Source organism: Neocloeon triangulifer, unplaced genomic scaffold, assembly GCF_031216515.1.
Source record: "Neocloeon triangulifer isolate White Clay Creek 2 clone unplaced genomic scaffold, ASM3121651v1 ptg000002l, whole genome shotgun sequence".
In the NCBI taxonomy this organism is placed as follows: domain Eukaryota; kingdom Metazoa; phylum Arthropoda; class Insecta; order Ephemeroptera; family Baetidae; genus Neocloeon; species Neocloeon triangulifer.
The window spans coordinates 8,253,611-8,273,261 of NW_026775545.1; the positions used below are offsets into that span (position 1 = coordinate 8,253,611).

Below are 19,651 nucleotides of genomic sequence, written 5' to 3' on the forward strand. Positions count from 1 at the left end.
ATGAATGTTATAGCAGGGAATTGCAATTAGTTGCCACCTTTCTGCTCCTAGCTAATGAATGACGATACAATGGTTTAAAAGCCGATTTGTTTGTAAATTCAAAAACTAATGTTCTAAAGTTGTTGTCATGGAATTCAGTCATCTGTTCATGCAAAACTTTATGGCATGGGAGATATATTTATTCTCCATATAAACCTTACATCGCATATAGAAATTATTAAATAAATTTTTATTATTTTAAAGACTTTCCATCAGAAAAAAAATGTCTGAAAGGAGTAACCGAATATCAAAAGTAAAATATTGCGACGATTTAAACTAAAAATGTTCAGATCTAAAATTTTTATAATTTTATAGCAAAATTTATTTCATTCTTAATGTAAATGTACTGCTTAGTTTTGTTTTTAAATGTGTATTTTAAAAGTAAAAATAGCGCTTTGTCTAATTGACTAAATAGATGAAGAACTTCCCCGAACTTCCAAATGATCTCTTCGTTTCGTTTTAAATGGCCTGAAAATTCTCGTTATGCATTTGGTCCTGGCTTTGTTGAGTAATTTTGATCAACATGAAAGTGGTTCTCAAGAACATAAATAGTAAGGAAACACTAGCCGCTGCAATAATTCCGACTTATATGCTGATAAGAGCCCGTCTTTTAATATCTGCTGATACATGCTGATAATCGTTTGACTGTGAGACAAAAATTCAGCAAAAGACTTAATAAATATACCTTAGACTTTTTAGTCCTATGACTTAATAGCAGATGCCGGGATTAGATAAAAATGCGCTGATGCGTCTAATTTACCTCAGTGTTTAGTGCCACTTTCACGTTAAGAGTTTTGGTTCAATTGGAAGAAGTTCGCTTGCTGTATAGTCGAATTTTTACAATGATGTCACAAGCCAATATAAATGACGTCTCCGCCAGCCAACCTCTCAACCCGCAACCTCATTACAAAACACGCCGCGTGGCAGCAGAAACAAACCGTCAGCAGGCCAAAATTTCTAATTCTGATGAGAATGAAGATCAATCTGCACCATCGCCAGCAGGTACCAAGACACGGCTCAAGAATGGGACCAATGTTAAAAATCGAAAAAAGGACCGCACAAATCAACAGGAGCCACAAATAAAGCAAGTTCTCAACTATTTCACTGAAAATCTGCCGAGTATGCTTCAAATAATAAATGAGTCTCAGGGGACCAAAGAGACTGAGGATTCTACACCAGAGACTTGGAAGAATAAGTTGAAAGATTTTCCATGGAAAATGACCTCACTGAAATCAGCAATAATTGTGTTGCTGGCCCTCATCTTCATTACTCACAAGTGCGACGTCAATAAAAGTTGCTACGTCCACATTAAGATTCCGGCCAACTCGGCGGCAGTGATCAACTTCATGAACTCATTGAGCGAAGCGGTGCATATAATCAAAGGAAAGGTTAATAGTCCTGATTCAAATGAGAAGGTCAAAACTTCTGGAGCCAGCAACGATAGCAATGAAGAAACGTCAGTTATCAAGTGGTACATTTTGGGAGACAACAATGGTAAGAAAATTCAGCTTTTCGCAAATAATTCACTTTGTATTCAGATATTTCGGATTCAATGTGAGATTAATTTTTAATGTAAAACGAAATCATCTTTATGATTTCATTGTAAGAGAAAAATATATTATTTTCAATTAATAACTGATCATTTATTTGGATAATGCAAGAATCCAAAATGAAAATTTATTTTTTAAATTAATTTAAAGTAATACATTGAATTATTGGCATAAATAAATTTTTTCAGGTCTTTGAAATGCATTATAATTTTATTGAAAAATATTGAAATTTTCAGTTGAATTCCAATTCGAAGAGCGCCACCAGAGAGAAATGGAAAATGCGTACTTCAATGGAGAACAAATCTACGCCTTTTACGGGCCAGAGAGAGAAATTTTTGAGGTCAACTTTTCTAAACAATCGCTTATCAAGAAAAACGACCCTTTCTACGTGAAAAGAATAAAGCGCAGGATAATCACAAAAGGTCCTGAATGGAATCAATTTGGTCCAGTAGTCACTGACTTCAACGACGAGAAAATTCATAAACCAAAAGCAGCCGACTTTCAACCACCCTCTATGGACGATTTGTAGAATAAAAACTAGAACAAGTGTTTTAGAAAAGAAGTAAAGAAAAAACTTTTTTACAGTTGAAAGCATTAAAAAAAAGTGTATATTTGCTTGTTGATAAAATTTAATAATAATGATGATAATAATTTAGTAGTTTGATTTTTACAATTTATTCCCTGCTATATTCATTTCAAAAGCAATTGCTACTACTTGAGATTTTTAATTTCTTCATTTAAGTTTGTCATGTTTTTATATTTCAAGAAATGTCGATGGCTCCACTTTAACTAAAAAATATGATAAATATTTTGAACATGATCGCAATTGAAATTTATTAGCGTTGGTTATCTGCATAAATGCACTTCGGACTTCAGAAAAAAAATCATTGAACTATCGCAGTGCCTATAATTCCAATTTAAATTATGAACATTAACCTAAAATTATTTTTTTTTAACCAAAATGAATTACAAAATCCATGTAATTTGTTTGATTTTAATTAAAGTGAAAGATAACTTTTTTATTGCACCACAATTTTATAAAGATTTTTAAGGCAGAAAAATTCCCGTGAGATTGGAATTATTTACCCACCGCTTTGCAGCTCGGAGTTGTGAGATTCTACTTTGGCTGGGGATAAAAAGTGGCGAACCTTGTTGACGCATTCCTCTCCAGCTTTTATACATTGTGTGATATTTTAAAACAACGTATGACAAATCGGAGTTACGAGCCGGAGGATCTTCGTCTGTGAAGTGGCTGGAGTTTTTTTTTTTAATCCGCGGCAAAGGTGAGAAAAAGCGAATTTGTGCTGAGCTCATCGGCGGCGTTCGATCAAAGCGGGGGTGTTTTGTATTTTTTAATTCCCACATCAACAACAACAAAACACGCCGGCCGAGAGCGCTCTCATTTTCCACCCTCGATCGGGGGAAAAACACAGGCGGCGAATAAAAGGTGTAATGAGGAAAACGACACCTACCTTAAAAAGTTTTTTGCTGGCTGCAAACTCACATGCACGGCAGCTGAACAGGATTAAAGCGTGCGATTCGAGCAGACTCCACGCAGTCTGTCCGATGCAGCTCTCCGCGTTTCCCTCCAGACCGACCGGCGGCGGCGAAACTTTGTTGTTTTTCGTCCCTTGCGGGGGTTCAGCTGATGCCGGCGTTTGTCGTGTGCTCTCTTCGGCAGGTGCATCCAGTTAATTTTCTGCAAATGAAAGGTCAAGAAGATATAAAAAAGCTGGTCTCTTTAGCACGAAAATGCACTAAATTCGCGAATAATTATCAAGCCTCGCGCAATGCGCATTACAATGATCGGAAAAACTTTTTTGAATTATTAATGAGTGTTCCAAATAGTCTTGTTGTAACCAAATCAGAGAACCCTAACGAGAAACAAAATATCAAAATTATCAAAATCTTTATTAATTTGTGTGATGCGCGAACCCCGATTAGCCTAAAACGTTTGGCGTAAGACAAAATTTTACAAATCCAAAATAATTGAAACTTGAATTCTTCGCATTAAGTCTTAAATTTATAAAAAAGATCTCTACAATCTAAACAATTTATTTTTATTGATATGTTTCACCGGGAAAAAGTTTTATCAAGTTCCTTTTGGCAAAACATAATTAAATTTGAGCCCAGAGTTGGCGAAAAACGAAATCGTGTTTTCAAATTGAGAAATACCTGGTGCCGCGGCTGGAAGCTGGAACGATGATCAAATTGAGCACCCGAATCTGCTGGGGGGTTTTTTTTTTTCGAAAAAACACTCGATTTTTGGGACCCATTTCTGAACTGACACTTGCAGCACCACATCACCTGGCTCTTTGTAAACAATTACTGACCCCGCCCCCTCATTTCCCTCGCTTTGCGCAACCAAAAAGGCGCGATTGCATATTGACTGATTGGCAGCAGGCAGCGCTTCCAAATTTTCAAGGCGTTGAGCGCTCTGCAAGATGCCCCATAAATCTGGAACAACTTGGACTTTTTATTTCAAAATTTCGTACTTTACCAATTCTGACACGCTTAATTTAATACAATGGCTATCCCAAAAAAAATTATAAAAAAATTTTCTTAAATAGTACAATTTTATTTTATTTTTGAGCATTTTTTACAATGCCAAAAAATTATATTGCCACAAAAATTAAAATTACGCAAAGAAATGTCATGATTTTCCCAATACAGAATCATATGCATATTTTTTCATTTTATTCGTGAGAAAAATGGACTTTGCAAACCCTTAATTATTTATTATGTCACATATTGCCGAGGAAAAATTTGAGTTGTGATTTATATCACTACATAGCTCATTTATATATCATTAACATTATTTAAAATCATTGCATTATGGGGTGTAAATTTAAATTGGTTTTGTAAAATTAATAAAAGTATTGAGAGTAATAAAAGTAATGAGTAATAAGCAATGAGAATTAAATTGTACAATTACAATAATTTAATCTTTATTAATCGCGTACATCAAATTAAATATTTTCTCTGAAAAATCTCAAAAATAAATATTTATTTGTAAATAAAATTCATTTATCTTCGTCATCTATGAATTGAAAATATATCAGTTCTGCAGCTTCTAAGCTCAATGAAATTTATTATTAGTGTCCAGTTCGCTTCTTCCTGAGTCGCATGATCCTGAGGTTGGTTGCGTTTTTGAAGTAGCTGTCGTTGATAACTCCTTGCAATCGGTTGGACGCGAGCCAAACCTCATCGCCGTCAAAACTGAAGTCGGCGACCACCTGAAAACGCTTGTTGTCTTCGGCGACCAGGACGGGCTGAGGGCCAAATCTGCTAGGGTTCCACCTAAGAACATTGGTCTCGGTAATCATGGACATGTACACCGTGTTGTGTCTGTCGGTTGCCAGGGGGATACCCTGTGAGCTCTGCTCCATCAGTGGCCGCACTGGCAGGTGCTTCACTGTCGGGTCATTTATGAACCTTTGAATCAAAAACAATGAAAATTAAAACCAATTGTTTACAATTTTTACTATGATCTGTCTGCAGAAACGTGTTTAAATTCCACAAATTGAAAAAAAAAATTAATTTTCTCGAACAAGAAAATTTAAAAATTCCCAATTACTAGGAATTTAAATAACTTTTTTTTATAATTCGTTCATTTCAAATTATTATGATTCACCTCAAAGGTACATAGAACAGAGTTGTTCTGGCGTAAGGGTGAAAAATGAAAACCCTTTCACCATTCAAAGTGGCAACTGTGCTACCGATGAGACCATCCCCCATATTAAATCGCTCTCCGTTGATAGACGACCAAACCTTGGATGGGTCAGGGTTGAAAGCGTTGTGCTCGTGGCGCCAGAAACTGTTTCTCTTTACGTCGTAAACGACCAAACCTTCAAAGTAAAAACAATTTTTATATTATTGCACTAATTATAAAAATCTATTTGTGTACCCCAGCCCAGTGTGTCACTCAGGTATATGTACATGTCGTCGCAGTCTCCCCCAGGCACGAATTCCACACTCAAATATGTGAACGTGGTCATATTGTTGATGACCTCGTTGGGCACCGCCACGCTTTTTACGAAGTGGCCCGTCTCCAAATCAAAGCCCAATATGCGAGGGGGGCAAGGCACGCGAGGGTTCAAAGGTGGTGTCGACCCCAGAGCGTTAATTTTTCCAGAGTCGATTGTCCAAATTCGGTTGCATCGGTCAATTCGAGACCTTTAATTGTCACTTAATTTTAAGGCTTTTTTTCTAAAAAATTATTTACCTGAAAGTAGAGACAAATCCTCTGCACTGTCCTCGACCTTCTGCGTCCTGCCAAGAATAATCAGGAAAGGGTCGAATTGGTTGGTCAAAGGTTGGTGCGTTTTCGAATCGGGGGATCCAACCAAAGGTGATTGGAATGTTATCGTAAAGTCGCGGGATGTTGATGAAAATTTTGTCTCGCCAAACTTGCATCCCGGTGAAAAACGCTTTTTCCGGGTTGGACGATTTGGCGTGCAGATACTCGAGATAGCGCCATGAATGCATTTCTTCCACTTCCAGCAAATTTTGCTCGCTGCAACTCACCATGGCAATTGTGACGAAGAGGATCAATCTAAAAATTAATTTATGAATAAAATTAAATAACTCTGCAATAAAAAAATATACTTATATAGTGAACTGAATATTAAAATGTTACCTGACATTCCGCCACATGTTTTGAATCTTGTAATCCAGAAAAGGAGAAACAATCCCTTAAGCTTCTTATTCCGTCAAACAGCAAATCGTGAATGAACAGTTTTCCGCCAAAACCGGTATGCGTCATTATTTATCAAATGGTAAATTTAGAACAACGGTTAGATAATTATGCCCTCAAGAAAATATAAATTTTTCTCTCCTAACAATTATCTTTTTCCGTTAATAATTTTTTGAGCTTTAATAATAAGGGAAACATGTTTGAAAGATAAGAAATTCTTAGGTATATTTGTTTCATTTGAAAGAAAAGGTTGAACTTTTTATACAAAAAATATCATAAGCTAAATATGCAAGACTGCATTGTGCAAGCCGAGAAAGTTTAAGTGTCTTGGAGCGTGATATCCACGAAATATGCTAACAAAAGAGCAGCCGGCGGGTCATCCCTTTTCATTGTGTTTCCTTCGTTTTTCCTTTTCGACAATAAAGTGCAAGTGCGCTACTCGTAACGCTCTAATTACCTTGCTAATGTCACCTTGCAAAACGATCGACACACAATACTCTCACCGCCAAGAAAAAGAGTTTTTGTTGTGCCGCCGACGTTTGCAGGTTTTTTCATAGCCTTTTGCGTAATAAACTCCAATCACAATTTCGCGTATAAATCTGAATTTTTTTAATTTTTAACTTTTACTAAAAAAACGGAATTTTTTATTAATTTTTTTTGCTCTTTGCTGTCCCTGACGAGATGCGTGTCTTTGTGTGCCGCCATCGCTGATGATTTTTAACTCTTCCTGTGCCGCGACCGCTGCTGCTCACATTCACAGGTGGGGCGTAAAATTTCTCATCTCCGGTGCCGAACCCTTTCTATTCATCGCAGCCCTTTGTATGCACACACATATACATTGTCCAAAAACAGCAGCCACGCATCGCTCGATGACTGCCGCAAAGTTTCATTATTTTCCCATTCGAGAACATGATGCAGCATCTGCAACCCTTGTTTTCTCCAATAATTATTTTCAACTCGACCCTTGCTGTACATGTTCTATCATTTCCCTTCATTAAAGGGATTGAATATAATGTATACAGGAGTTTTCTTGTACAAAGGACTCGTGCCGAGCAAAGGGTTTTCCTATTCGGATATTGTCTTTTTGATCCCTTATTAAGGAGTTTGATTAATTATTACAAGCATCATTTAAATCAACACCTGTAAAGTGCAATGCGTTATTCACGAGGTCAAATGTAACTCTCAGAATTTTTTTTTTAAGTCATGAATAAAAATTTTACCGTCGTTCAAGATTTTGCTAAACAGGCGTTTAAATGTACAACAGTAAAACAAGCTGATAACCCCCTTTTTTAATTATAAATGTTTAATTTGACAAAATTATCATTTAAAAATAAAAAATTTAGGTAAATTTAATCACTCACATACATAAACTCCCCTTTTCTCCAACACTTATTGAATTGTTAAATTTTTTAATTAAATTGAAGTAATTTGGGACATGTATTTTTATAAATTACATTATTTTTTTAATTTAAATTTAAATTGTTGAATTCTGTGTTGATAAAATCTCTCTTATCTTTTTGTATGTAACAAAAAATAAAATTATAAGTGTTTATCTTGTTGTGATTCAATGTTGATTTAACAATTTGAAGCAGCTCGGCGGTACGTAGGCAGGGAAAATTGAATTTGCTTCACGCACCGTGGCAAAAAAGAGCGAGCAAATCGCGCAGCCATTAGCATTTCACCGCTCATATTCTGAGAAAATCGCGCTCCTCACTGGCTAGCAAGAGATAAATTATTAGAGGCCGAAAGGGGCCGCGCATTATGCATGCACCTTCTCAAGATACACAAATAAATGCGTGGACCTTTCTTTCAATTTTTTTTTCTTCAAACATCCGCGGCTTCTTCTTGTTCTGCCTACGTTGGCCGTTCGGACAATGAGGTCCGTGTGTCACGGGCAAATTAGGGTAATGACAGGCCGAGTAAGATGTCACTAATGCACCCCCAGAGAGTTGGGCGACGCCATAAACAGGCGCGACCCGCTGAGCGTCGCTGCCAAAGAAAAGAACCGACCCGAAGCGAACCTTTTCCCACGCACTTTGCACGCCTCCAGAGAGCAAAAGAAGAAGAATTATCCCCGTCGCTGACGTGCACGCAACACAGAAAAATACACACACAAATAAGTGTAAATAGAGCAACAATGAACGAGCCGTGGAAAATCATTGACGGCGTTTAGCGCTTGATTTTATGCTTCACGCGCCTTTCTAACTTTTATTTTTTTGCGCAAACGGAAGCAATCAAAATTGTTAAGTCAACTCTTTTTACACACTTAGAACATTTTTCAAACTGAATTTTTATAATTTTTAAGAGAAAGCTGCACAACGCAATCAAAACAGGGGAAAAGCTTGTGGAATTAAATCATTTAAAAGTATAAATAAATTACTCAAAGATGAATTAGTCCGAATTAGTTTATAAGTAAATTATTATACAAAATTTTTTATACAAAACAATCTTTTCTGACTAAAATTTTTAAGATTTGTTTGTACTTCTTATATATTTGGTTTGAAATTTGTAATTTATATCGGACGATTTAAATGGAAAAAATATAATTTTAAACTAAAAATATTATTTACTGCATTAGCTGCAATGCTCCGAGGTGACATTATGTGCACGTTTGGAAACTCTGCGTTGAATAAAACCTTTTATTATTTGCATGTGAACTGTGTTGCTTATGTAAATTATTATTAGGTTGTTGTAGTTTTCAACCATTATTTGAAAAATAAATTTCATTGTTCAGAAATAATAAAAAAATCTACCAAAGTTGGCACTTATTTAATCATTTTTTAATTTTTCCCTGAAATATTCTACAAATTGCATTATTTTCTATTAAGAATACTTTTTGCTGGAAGAAAATCAGTGGATGGTTCGATTTCCTCCAAGGCCGGACACTTTCCTTCTTCAGAAATGGTCCGGCATCTTGAATTAAACCATGACAGAGATTTGTGTCGCACTTGAGGTATGCGTGTGTGCGGCGCATCTCCCCTGAATGCACCCTCGGATCCGTCAGCAGCTTGTTTCCCATCTCTCTGTGTGTGGTTTGGTTTACAAGCTGCTTTCCTTTTGGCGACGCCGCCGCTTTTCTTCTCAATCGCCACGAGCACCATTGAAAATCAATTTCTGAAGGGACATAACATATAAGATGCGAACCCACGCAGCGTCATAAATTGTCAGAAAGTGGACCAGGTATTATAGTCTCTCCTTCCACATTTCCAATTAAAATTTTCAGTGGAAAATGCTAAGAAGGTTTTAAATGGAATGTCGGCCGGAGGACCGCTTGCATAATATAATAATATGTATTTTCTCTAGCAATCATTTTTGTTATAGAAAAAATAAAAGATTCTACTTTTTAGTTACTTCGTCCAATGGATGGTAGAATGTTCCATTTACAGCAAATCACAGCAAATTGACTGTCAACTCTTATCATCCATGTCAAATATTAAAAAAAAAAGCCTGGATGAAAATCCAACATTATATTTTTCAGATGAGTGGTTTTCGATGTAATTTTTTTAATGTCATAAGAAAAGATGACTTGATTCCTTATATTATAATTCCAACTGATTTCTGAAGACGTTTTTTTGTATATTAGTTTTTGTACTGACTAATCATGATCCAAATATTGAAGCTCTTGTAGTTTAAAATTGTTTGAAAAAAATGATAAGTGATTTCAAAATTTCTTTGTTTTTAAATCAAGATAGTGCATACCTTAACGTTTTTTTAAACACGAGTATTTTCTTTGCGGTATTTTCCCTTATTTAATAGTCATGCATTTTTAAAGCACGACATGTTTCTGAAACGCACCTGCTTTTATCAGAGAATGAAAAATTGATCCAAATTGCTTGTGGATAATTCTTAATTTCAATTGTTCTTTTGTCAGTTAAAATTTTTTGCTCGTTCGCAATGCTTCGGTGACTGTAAATTTATTCAATCAAAGTATACAAAAGACACTTCATTGTGTTTTTGCACCGGCGACATCAGGAAGTTTTCGCCTCAAACTCTCATCTGCGCCACTCTAGTGTATCATTCTCCTCAAAAATTATTCAGCAGAAGCAGCAAAAACTTAATATTTTAAAACAACTGTTAAGAAAATTATTACATACGAGTGTTATTTTAATTTACATTTTAAACTGAATTTGCTCTCTTTTTATTTTTACAATAACAGATTTCACCCAATTGGAGTCCAGTCGGCACCTTACCGGTGCCATTGTGTTTAAGGTGGTTGCATACAAAGCCAGAGGTGTGGAACTGCTCATATCCGTGCCAGGGCGGAGGTGCAACCATTGTTCCTATGAACGACAGCATCCGGCGGCAATCACACACACACAACAATCCATCTCACTTTCACTCTCCGCCGGATAAAAAATTAAGCGTTTCCGGTTATTATTTCGATTAACCTGTTCCTTGGAGGATAAAAAATGGCGCTGCCTAAGGTGTTGGTCAACACTTTTCATTGTTCGAGCCGTTTCAAACGCACACACATTCTTCGTTTTGGGTTCAAGGATCTGAAATTCAGTTCAGTGCACTTTCCCCTAAACAATGGTCCTTAACATTTTGTGCACAAAAAGTGCACGCGTCAACGCGAATGCCCCTCTTTTGTCTCATTCACCACCCCTTTCGGTCAGCAACCCTTTGGCTTTAATGGAAGAAGAGCCCGCTCAGTTTGACCGACAGGAACAACTGATGAGCGGGCCTTGTGTATACTATGTGAGGTGCATTTAGCGTTTAGAGCAGAAAAATTAAAATTTATTATCTCTCAAATTTTATCGTGAATTTTTTTTCATAATCCATTAAGGTTCAAAAGTAAAAAATTGAGTAATTTGAACATTTTCATGCAAAATTCCGGCGAGATTTTTTACAGTAAAAATTATATTAAGTAATGCCAAAATGATTATAAAAAACTGCAAAATTTTTTTGTTAATTCCAATATTAATTTTTCATTTATTTATTAATAATTTATGTATTTTTCCTTCAATCTTTAAAAATAAATTTTTTCAATTGATACTTGCTAAGGCCGTCGATTTTCTAGGACGTCCTTGCTTTGAGGTTAACACTCGGAAGAGAAACTCTGCGATTTTATGCAAACGCAGTTACAATTCCAAATAATGAGAAGAAAGAGTTGGCTGAACATACTAAAAGCGACCTCTTTTCTTTCTGTTTCTTTCAGCCCTTAGGAACGAAAAGTCAGACCACTTATTCGCATATCAGCTTTCCTCTCAACCCTAAGCAGCTGCGATAAATTACTTCTCAGAAACAAAAATTGCCTTTGGCCCTTGGAACAAAACTCAGTCGCCATTGTGTCTAGAGTACAAAACCTTGAACGTTATAGGGATTCTTTTTTTCCTAAATCTGGACAATGGGCTGCATTTTATTGGGGGTATTTCACCCCTATTCTGTACTTTGTATATTCCTAAAGGCCAAGAACCTGATGCCAGGGTGCGGCGGCCGGTTTATGACCCCGCGCGCAAGTCTTGCACGCGCGCCTCGAAAAATTCTTTTCATAGATAATAAATCAGGCAATAAAACTATAAATTTTGTCTGGTCCTCTTGGAAAGGGGTTGTGATTCTTAAAAATCAGCTATTATAACGTGCCCTTGCTTACAAGTACGTCTGTATTTTTGTGTGGTAAAGGGGACATTTTTTTGAAGAATATAATTATAAATATAGATGATTTGAATTGGAGCACTTCCCCCCAAGAGGATTTATAAAATTTGTAAATACATACTTTTCTTGAATATAATAATTTTGAAATAGCAAATATGTTAGTGTAATTTAATAAATAAAGTAAAATTAACACAAAATGCAGTGACAGTCATAATATTATGTCTAATTTAAGCAGACCTTTCCCATTATATAATCAAATTTGTATGTCTTATTTGATGAATATAATTTTTTTTATAAAATATAGTCAGCACTGAATAAAAACCATAACTTTATTTTATTTTCAATTTTCAACATTCTTCAATTTTCTGTAATTGAAACAAGTGGGCCAATAAAAAACGTAAAAATTAACAAAGGGGCAAAAAGTAGCGTTATATTTCTCTAAAATATGGTCAAACAAAAATACCAACTCATTTTTTTTTCTCACCAACCATGCATGTGTCTTGAATATATTTTTTGCAGAGCGGGTTTGTGTTATATTTTCAGACGGCTGGAAGTAGAAAAATGACTGGGGCGTGATTTTTTGGCTTCGAGGTGCAATTTGTAAAGAGAGGCAAACGGCTCTTTGACAGCCGATCTAACTGTACTTTCTTGGCAAGAGCATGCGGCGCGGGGGTTGTTTTTATTCACTGGAATAGAGAAAGAAAAGGAATAGAGATGCCCAGGGTCAAAAAGCGCTAACATGCAGCAGTAGCCGAGAACAAACGGATTCCATTATTCGTCAAATAGTGCTGGTGGGTCAACAACTCTTATTCGGGGCCATCAAGGTCTTCCGCTTTGCAGTCAGATGTGCGGGGGTCATTATGAGTCATGAAGAGGCCTTGAAAATCCGTTTTTCCGCCACAAAATGTGCGTAGCAGACGGATTATTTGGACTTTCCAAGAAGGTTGTTAAAGAAACAGGAAATATTGTGATCTTTTTTACAAGAAATGTTTGTGCAGAGGGCGGCATAGTGTGTATCACAGTGTCATGATATTTGATTGAATTATTTTTTTATAAGAAGACTTCAGAAGTAAGATTCTTTTTTTTTAATTTTTAAAGAGAAATTTTAACGAAGCATGTTTATTATGAAATAAAATAAAAATCAATTTTGTTGTGCGTTTTTACATTATAATCAAGTTCTTCTAATCAAGTTGCGGATCAAATAATAAATAATCTGAGAAATTTGAAACATTAAAAAAGTGCATTTTTATTGCTGATTTTTCATGGATTTCTCAAAAACTGGTGAAATGCAGTGAAATGATTAAATATATTATTGTTTGATCATCGATTAAAAATATTAAGTTTTTGCTATAAATACATTGCAGAACATAAATTTTTCACTTACCAATATAAAAAGATTTTGGCAGAATTTAAAAATTTTGATTTTCGCAGTATCCAAAATAATGGATTTATTTAATCGATAAATAAATTTTTTTATTGATTGATAGATCCATGACGAAATATCTAGGAAAATTGAGCTTTGTTCTAATGTAGGCAACCTGCTCAACAGACTGGTTCCCACGGTTGCGTTTTCGCCCCTGAAGCTATTTCGTAAGCGGAACGAATTGCAAACAGCTCCCGACTTGAATGTATAACGTTCATTATTATACTCACCATTATGAATTTTTCAATCAAATACCTGAGGTGTTTGGAATATTAATACTATTTAACAGGCTGACGTACAGCTCCATCCTCTCTCAAGATGAACCAGAGAATTTTCTCACTTTTTATCAAGCATCACGAGGACAATAATCATTTCAATGTAATATAATAAAACAGTCATAAAATCATTTTTCGATCTCTCTGGATGATTTTGAATTATTAAATTTTGAAACTGTTTATTGATAGTCAGCTTGATGAATAAAATAAAAGTAGAGCAAAAAAGCAGCAGGAGTCATTCGACTCAAGAATCTTCTTCAAATGGACGCAACACAATGCGTGAAGAATAAATATTTCATGGGACATTTCACTTCATTCATTCAAGACTGGGTAGGATGTAAAATTTTAACACCAACCGACAGAGGCGCCGAAATAAATATTCATTCACTCACGCGAGAAATGGACCATGTAAAAAATTTCATTTCATACACAACGAGTTCGTCTGTCGTCACTCACTGCTTCTTTTTGTCTTCTTATGCATCACGGCTCTCGCAGCAGTGGAGTGGGTGCGATTGTTGTCTGCGTCCGAGCCAACAATGGCCGACGCAGTTTGCCGAGGGGCCCCGCGGTGTTTTGAATAATTTTCATGCAGCGTGGAAACGCTACTTTTGTCCAAGAATAATCAACACGCCTGGACATACAAACTAATCCAAGCATAAATTTTACCCAACATCAAAATAAGTCGCGGAGAGGCGCCAAGTGATGATTTGGATAATACATATTTCCTGAATATATAATTTACAAAGCGTTTCAAATATTTGTAACTTTGTATGATTATTTGAGAGGAAAATTGATTTTTTTTTTAAATATTTAATAAGAAGAGCGCTATTAAAACTAGATTAGATTAAAAAAAATTGCTAAATTTGAAACAAAAAAAAATCAAACTTGTGGGTTCACCTCAGCGGTTGTGTCTCTTTTGATGCCAGGCGTTGAGTATGGTGGTATTATGCTCCACATTTTTTTTTGTGTGACTTGAGCAGAGTAACAAAAACAATAATAGAATTAACAATTTATTGTTTTATACCACTTTTATTCTAAGCAATGAAAATTAGATAAATTTATCCTCTCTGCGCCTCTCTGTTGAAAGATGTAAGAGAGCCATTAAAAAGCATTTAACTTTTGACGAAAGCATCTCTCCGCAGAGAGCTTAATGATCAAAGCAAACACACAAAGCACGTCCAGAAGTGTTGATTTTTTCCATTCCGCAAGCAACTGCAGCAAACTCGCACAACGGCATTGAGCAAATAGATGGACGGCTCCTCTCGTCCGGTCATTAAGCGACCATTGTTGGCGCATCTTCACACTCAATCTCTTGACGGCACAATGGCCAATTTCTCAATCAAGATGGCTTGAGAAAAATGCTGTTTGCAGATTTACGTATTTTATTGCAACGCTTCACGAACAACTGAAGTGGAACTTCACATGTGTAGAAAAATTATTCAAGTTTTTTTTTTAATATTCCCAAAAGAGGGGCATAAATTTATTTTAACAATATTTCATTTAAACACTCGAGGTGGATTTCATGAAAAATTGGATCCGGGTAAACCTCATTGCAAAGAAAAAGAGTAAAAAAAAATGAAATGAATTTTACTTTTTTTTCTTTGTAACGAGGTTTGCCCGGTTTAAATTTTTCAATATTTCATTTATTGTTTTAGTTTGATTCATTCTTAAACCATTTTCTTTTTGGCGATTCAGGTCAGATTCAGGTATTTAAAATTACAAACATTTTTCTACTTCATTTATATATTTATTTCTTCGTAAATAAGGTCAGGAAAAATTTTCATTTTGAACAAATATGGAAGTTAACAATGTTGGTTAATAATTCAAAGAGGCGGCGGTTAATTCTAGTAGGTACGGTTTTTAATGGCTAACAATTTAGCTGAATACGCACGGAGCAATTTGATTTTTGTTTTTGCATTGAATAAGTTGAAGAGTGGATTAAAATTAGCTAGACTAGAAATGCTACAAAACTTTATGACATGAGAATTTTAAATATCAAATTTGCAGTGATTATATTATTTTATAAAATGCTCTACATCACAAAGTAAATTGATAGCGATTGTCTCTAATTTAAACGCAATTTCTTGTTTTTATTTTTGGCAGAAAATAACAAATCAATAAATTTGTCATTTCCCTGATTTTCATCGTTTTCTTTTGCGTCTGCCTAATTAATCAACATTATTTTATTTATCTTACGAAGCTGCCTTGGTAAAAGGTGCAAGGAATTCGATAATTCACAACTTTTGAAATTCAACAGCTTTAACAATATTTTTGTCTCTTAATTGGTAAGGAATAACTTCAAAAGGCACATTAAAAATGAGAAGGTTTTTTTAGCATTTCCAAAATATAACATAGCGTGCATAATATATGTTATCAGAAAGATAAGTAGTGTCTTTGTTGAGTAAATATCATGATTCTGGATAAAAATCTTTTTGACTTTCTCAAATTCATGTATTTTTATAAGAGTTAAAATATTGTCTTCATTATCTAATGCTAATTTCTCATAAATAGTTAAAAACTTCAACAATAACCAGATGAAAAGTGAACGATAATATAAAATTAAAGTGTTTGTGATGTTTGCTGCAAAATCCTTACTTAGCCACATGCTTTGAATCTACGCTTGAATTATGCTTTTACTTTCGATATTCCCTTAAACGTGAATGACGCTGAGATGACGGAAATAATAAATTATTTTATATAACTTTTCAACTGACTACAAAACTTCAGCAGTCTTAAATAACCTGTGAATAACTTACAATTAAGTTCCAATTTACAGTGGAAGCTAATTTTTCTTTAAATATAGAACAAACGTTCAACGCCTAAACTATCAATTTGAGACTTTTGAGAGTTGGAGAGATAATTGATTATTGTCTATAGTGCAAGAGAGAAATCAAAAGTGGCTTACACGGCTGTGCTTAGGCTATAGGTGGACTCGTTGAGACCAGCGTCGCGATCGTCCGACTCATCCTCATCGCCAAGTATGCTCGTGTTGAGCAAAATCTCGCCGACACAGGCCGAGTGGCTCATGAAGGGGAAGAAGGAGCTTGGGTTGTTCTGCAAACGGCTGCGCAGCAGCGCGCTATCACAGGCAAAAGAAAATTCCTCGGAAAAGTCAAAGGGCGCCACCCGGTCGGGATGCCCGCCTTTGCGGCAGATCTCGACCTTCCTCTGCAGTTCGACGATCTCCTCTGCCAGCAGACGGACCTGGAAGTTGACCTGCACGCGACCCCCGCCTGTCATTTCCAGCATGGGCACCCACCGGCAGTAGCACTGCTGCCATACCTCCAGTGAGGACAGGCCGCAGCTGATGGGCAGAGCACTCAGTTTTGTAGATAGTGGTTTTTCCAACTTGAGGGCGTACAGAGGGTTGCGGAAGAGAGCAACATCTTCAGGGCCATACTGCTCCTCCCAGTCCCAAACCGATCTCAAATGTAGAGGGTTGTGGGTGTCCTTCAATTAAAATTTCAAGTGATATTAATATTCAATTTCAATCCTGGGTAATTTGTTTCTTTTTTCCAACAATTTCATTAAATTAATTATTTGATAACAATATTTTCATATTGTTTAAAAAAAATTTAATGACTTACGGTTGCTGCACAAGCTCGTTCTCTTTCACAGTTGAAAATAAAAGTGTCGAAGATTCCCACATGGCAAGCGTCCCACAAGGTGGTCAGATACGTCTCGGTGAATTCAAACTTGCCAGGAAACTGATTCAAAATTTGCCAAACACAGTCCAGGAAAAGCAGAAACATTGGCGACTGCAAATTAGAAATAAAAAAATATTGAAAAATTAAAAAACCGCCAATCGAACCTGATCAACCTCCGATTCAGCAATGAGGCCAAGTCTAGAGCAAAACGGGTGTCCCAGTGCAACCCACTCCTTTTGAATTAGGGACTGGAAGCCTACGATGGAACGAGTTGAGGGGTTGCAAAGCAACTGAACCAGGCTGCTTACAATTGTTGACGCGTCACGTCCCTCGCCCTCTAAAATAGCAAAATTTAGGAATGAGCATTTAGTTATAATTGAAGAGAAAATTACCTTGAAGGACAACAGTTGCGCCGGAAGCCAAAATCTGAGCAGCCTGTTGAGCAATCGACAAACAACCAGACACATAATGCAACCACCTACTGGAGTCCATCCGGCCAAAGAAATCTGGTTCCTGGTTCCAGAACCGACTGGCCGATTCTAAAAAAATATTAATTATCAAATAAAAATATTAAGTTTTAAACTATTTTTGCTCCCAAGTGGCTCAAACACTAATAAAAATTTCCTTGCCTGGCGAGCAGATATCCCGGAGTTTGCAAAAGCTTATTTGCAAGTCCCTCGGTGTGGGCAGGGACTTCTGCAGGTCCATGATATGTGGTTGCCTTTTCTTAGGGTGAGCCTTCCTAACTTGCTCCAGCATCACATTTTCCTGCACCCTGTCATTGATACCAGGCAGCATGTCGGCCATGCGCACCAGGGCTGCACCTTCGTTAGTGCCCCAGCACCACACAGGCGGTCGATTACCTCGGAAGTGTCTTGAGGCAGTTTCCAGCTGCCAGTCGAGGGCTCCCTCAGGAACAACAAAAAAGGAAGGCAAACTTTGAACAAACAAAAAAAAACAATGTTTATAATTAAATTAAAAATATTTTAACAAGTAAATATTTTTACAAGTTAGGAAGGCCCAAAAACTATTTTAGGTATTTTTGGTAACCTTATCTACTCTAGTAAATTTGTTTTAGGCTTACTTTGCTGATAAGTTGTAAGATGTGTTTGATGACGTAATTCTCCAGCCAATGCAATTTGACTTTTTCAACTCATCCAGCCAATCTGATTGATCTTGAAACATTTGGGTGTTGTTTTGATTGCTTCTAACATAGGGTTCTCTGAAAATCATCAAAATTTCTTTAACATAAGAAATATCAATAAATCTCATTGACGAAAACTCACCTATAATCATAAGCAAATAAAAGGTGGTGTCGTCGAGGAAAAGCGTAATGCAGAAGTGCATTGGCAATGCTCCTTCCACTATTCACATTGGCAAACTTGAAGCTGAATGTGAGTGTTCGCATATTCTAAAAAAGAAAATTGTTATAAAATACTAAAATAGTACGATTCGTTTGGAAGAAATACTAACTTTGCAAACAACCAAAAGTCCTTTGATTTTACTAGAAACATTTTGGCCTCCGACCAGCTTCCTCTTTTTATCTCGAGTGATATGGTAGATGCAGTCGATGTTGCATAAACTCACATCGAATTCGTCAAGTAAGCTACTGTGCTGGCATTCAGGGTTCTAAATATTTTAAAGTTAAAAAAATCGATTTTAGTTTTTGGCAGTAAAGCTCACGTCTGTTCTAGTTGAGACGCTTGGGATGAAGGATAGTTTGAAGTTAGTCACGTACAAAGTGCCCGACCTGCCGTGTTTTCGTTCACTCAGTGAAACAAACTGAAGAACATTGTCCTCAGTTGCGGTCACAGCCTCGCCTGTGGATATGAAAAAAATAATAGTAAAAAGTGAATCATCGTTCGAAATCAAAATTCAAAGCAGGTGTGAGGTGTGACGAGCTCTCACCCTTGAGAAGTCGCGGTTGGCGCTGTTCGATGTAAGACTCATCGCCACTGGTGTCCAGACTCTGCAAATTGCGACCACTTTTAGAAAAAATCGCAGCTAACATGTAGGAGAAGCTCATTTTCTTCATGAATTTCTACGTCCCAGATGCATAATTGAATTTCTAGGCTTGTCGTGTCGTCGTGTGAGTGTGCACCGTATGTATAAAAATGTGTACATATTTTTACCTCGGCACCGAAGTGGTTTTCCTTGATGTCGATGTAGCTTTTGAAGCTGTGCGTCATTTTACCAACTGAGAAGGAAAACTGACGAACAGAAATTTAAGTCACATGTTCAAATTAAAGTAACTTAAATGATTAAAAACAGCAACTGCAAACTGAAGCTCCGTGTGTTTACATTTGCGATGCACCTGCCAGATAATTTTTGATGACCCTCCTCTGCTTTTTCTTCTCTCCCACGACGACAGGGCTACCAACTACATACCAACCGCTACCAACGTTAGATTATTTTGCGTGGCGCAT

General features: G+C 36.3%; 4 protein-coding genes across 5 annotated transcripts in view; 1 reads left to right on the forward strand and 3 right to left on the reverse strand.

The window, feature by feature from the left end:
• Positions 1-3,893, reverse strand: part of LOC132205363 (protein gooseberry-like) — a 51,888-nt gene extending 47,995 nt beyond the window's left edge. The window contains exons 1-2 of the mRNA XM_059634367.1: positions 3,765-3,893; positions 3,062-3,288 (exon numbers count right to left, since the gene is read on the reverse strand). The gene's annotated coding sequence lies outside the window, so the exon portion shown is untranslated. The remainder of the gene's footprint in view (positions 1-3,061; positions 3,289-3,764) is intronic.
• LOC132205192 (uncharacterized) lies at positions 795-2,176 on the forward strand. Its single transcript, XM_059634128.1, has 2 exons — positions 795-1,533; positions 1,826-2,176. The coding sequence occupies exons 1-2, from the start codon at positions 882-884 to the stop codon at positions 2,116-2,118; spliced, it is 945 nt and encodes a 314-aa protein (XP_059490111.1). The 5' UTR covers positions 795-881; the 3' UTR covers positions 2,119-2,176.
• A 791-nt stretch (positions 3,894-4,684) lies between the features above and the next one.
• On the reverse strand, positions 4,685-6,245 carry LOC132205258 (major royal jelly protein 1-like). The gene is made up of 5 exons (XM_059634210.1): positions 6,229-6,245; positions 5,815-6,144; positions 5,497-5,765; positions 5,224-5,437; positions 4,685-5,024 (listed from the first exon to the last, which is right to left on the reverse strand). Exons 1-5 carry the CDS (start codon positions 6,243-6,245, stop codon positions 4,685-4,687), a joined length of 1,170 nt encoding a protein of 389 aa, XP_059490193.1.
• A 9,735-nt stretch (positions 6,246-15,980) lies between these two features.
• Positions 15,981-19,579, reverse strand: LOC132202420 (myotubularin-related protein 10-B). 2 transcript variants are annotated; one of them, XM_059629339.1, is made up of 11 exons: positions 19,358-19,579; positions 19,134-19,194; positions 18,909-19,045; positions 18,699-18,854; positions 18,512-18,636; positions 18,310-18,447; positions 17,855-18,162; positions 17,618-17,764; positions 17,399-17,562; positions 17,166-17,336; positions 15,981-17,028 (listed from the first exon to the last, which is right to left on the reverse strand). In XM_059629339.1, exons 1-11 carry the CDS (start codon positions 19,412-19,414, stop codon positions 16,480-16,482), a joined length of 2,013 nt encoding a protein of 670 aa, XP_059485322.1. In that variant the 5' UTR covers positions 19,415-19,579; the 3' UTR covers positions 15,981-16,479. The 2 variants fall into 2 exon arrangements, with proteins under 2 accessions (XP_059485322.1, XP_059485315.1); XM_059629332.1 differs by having other exon boundaries at positions 17,390-17,562.
• Positions 19,580-19,651: the final 72 nt, after the last annotated feature.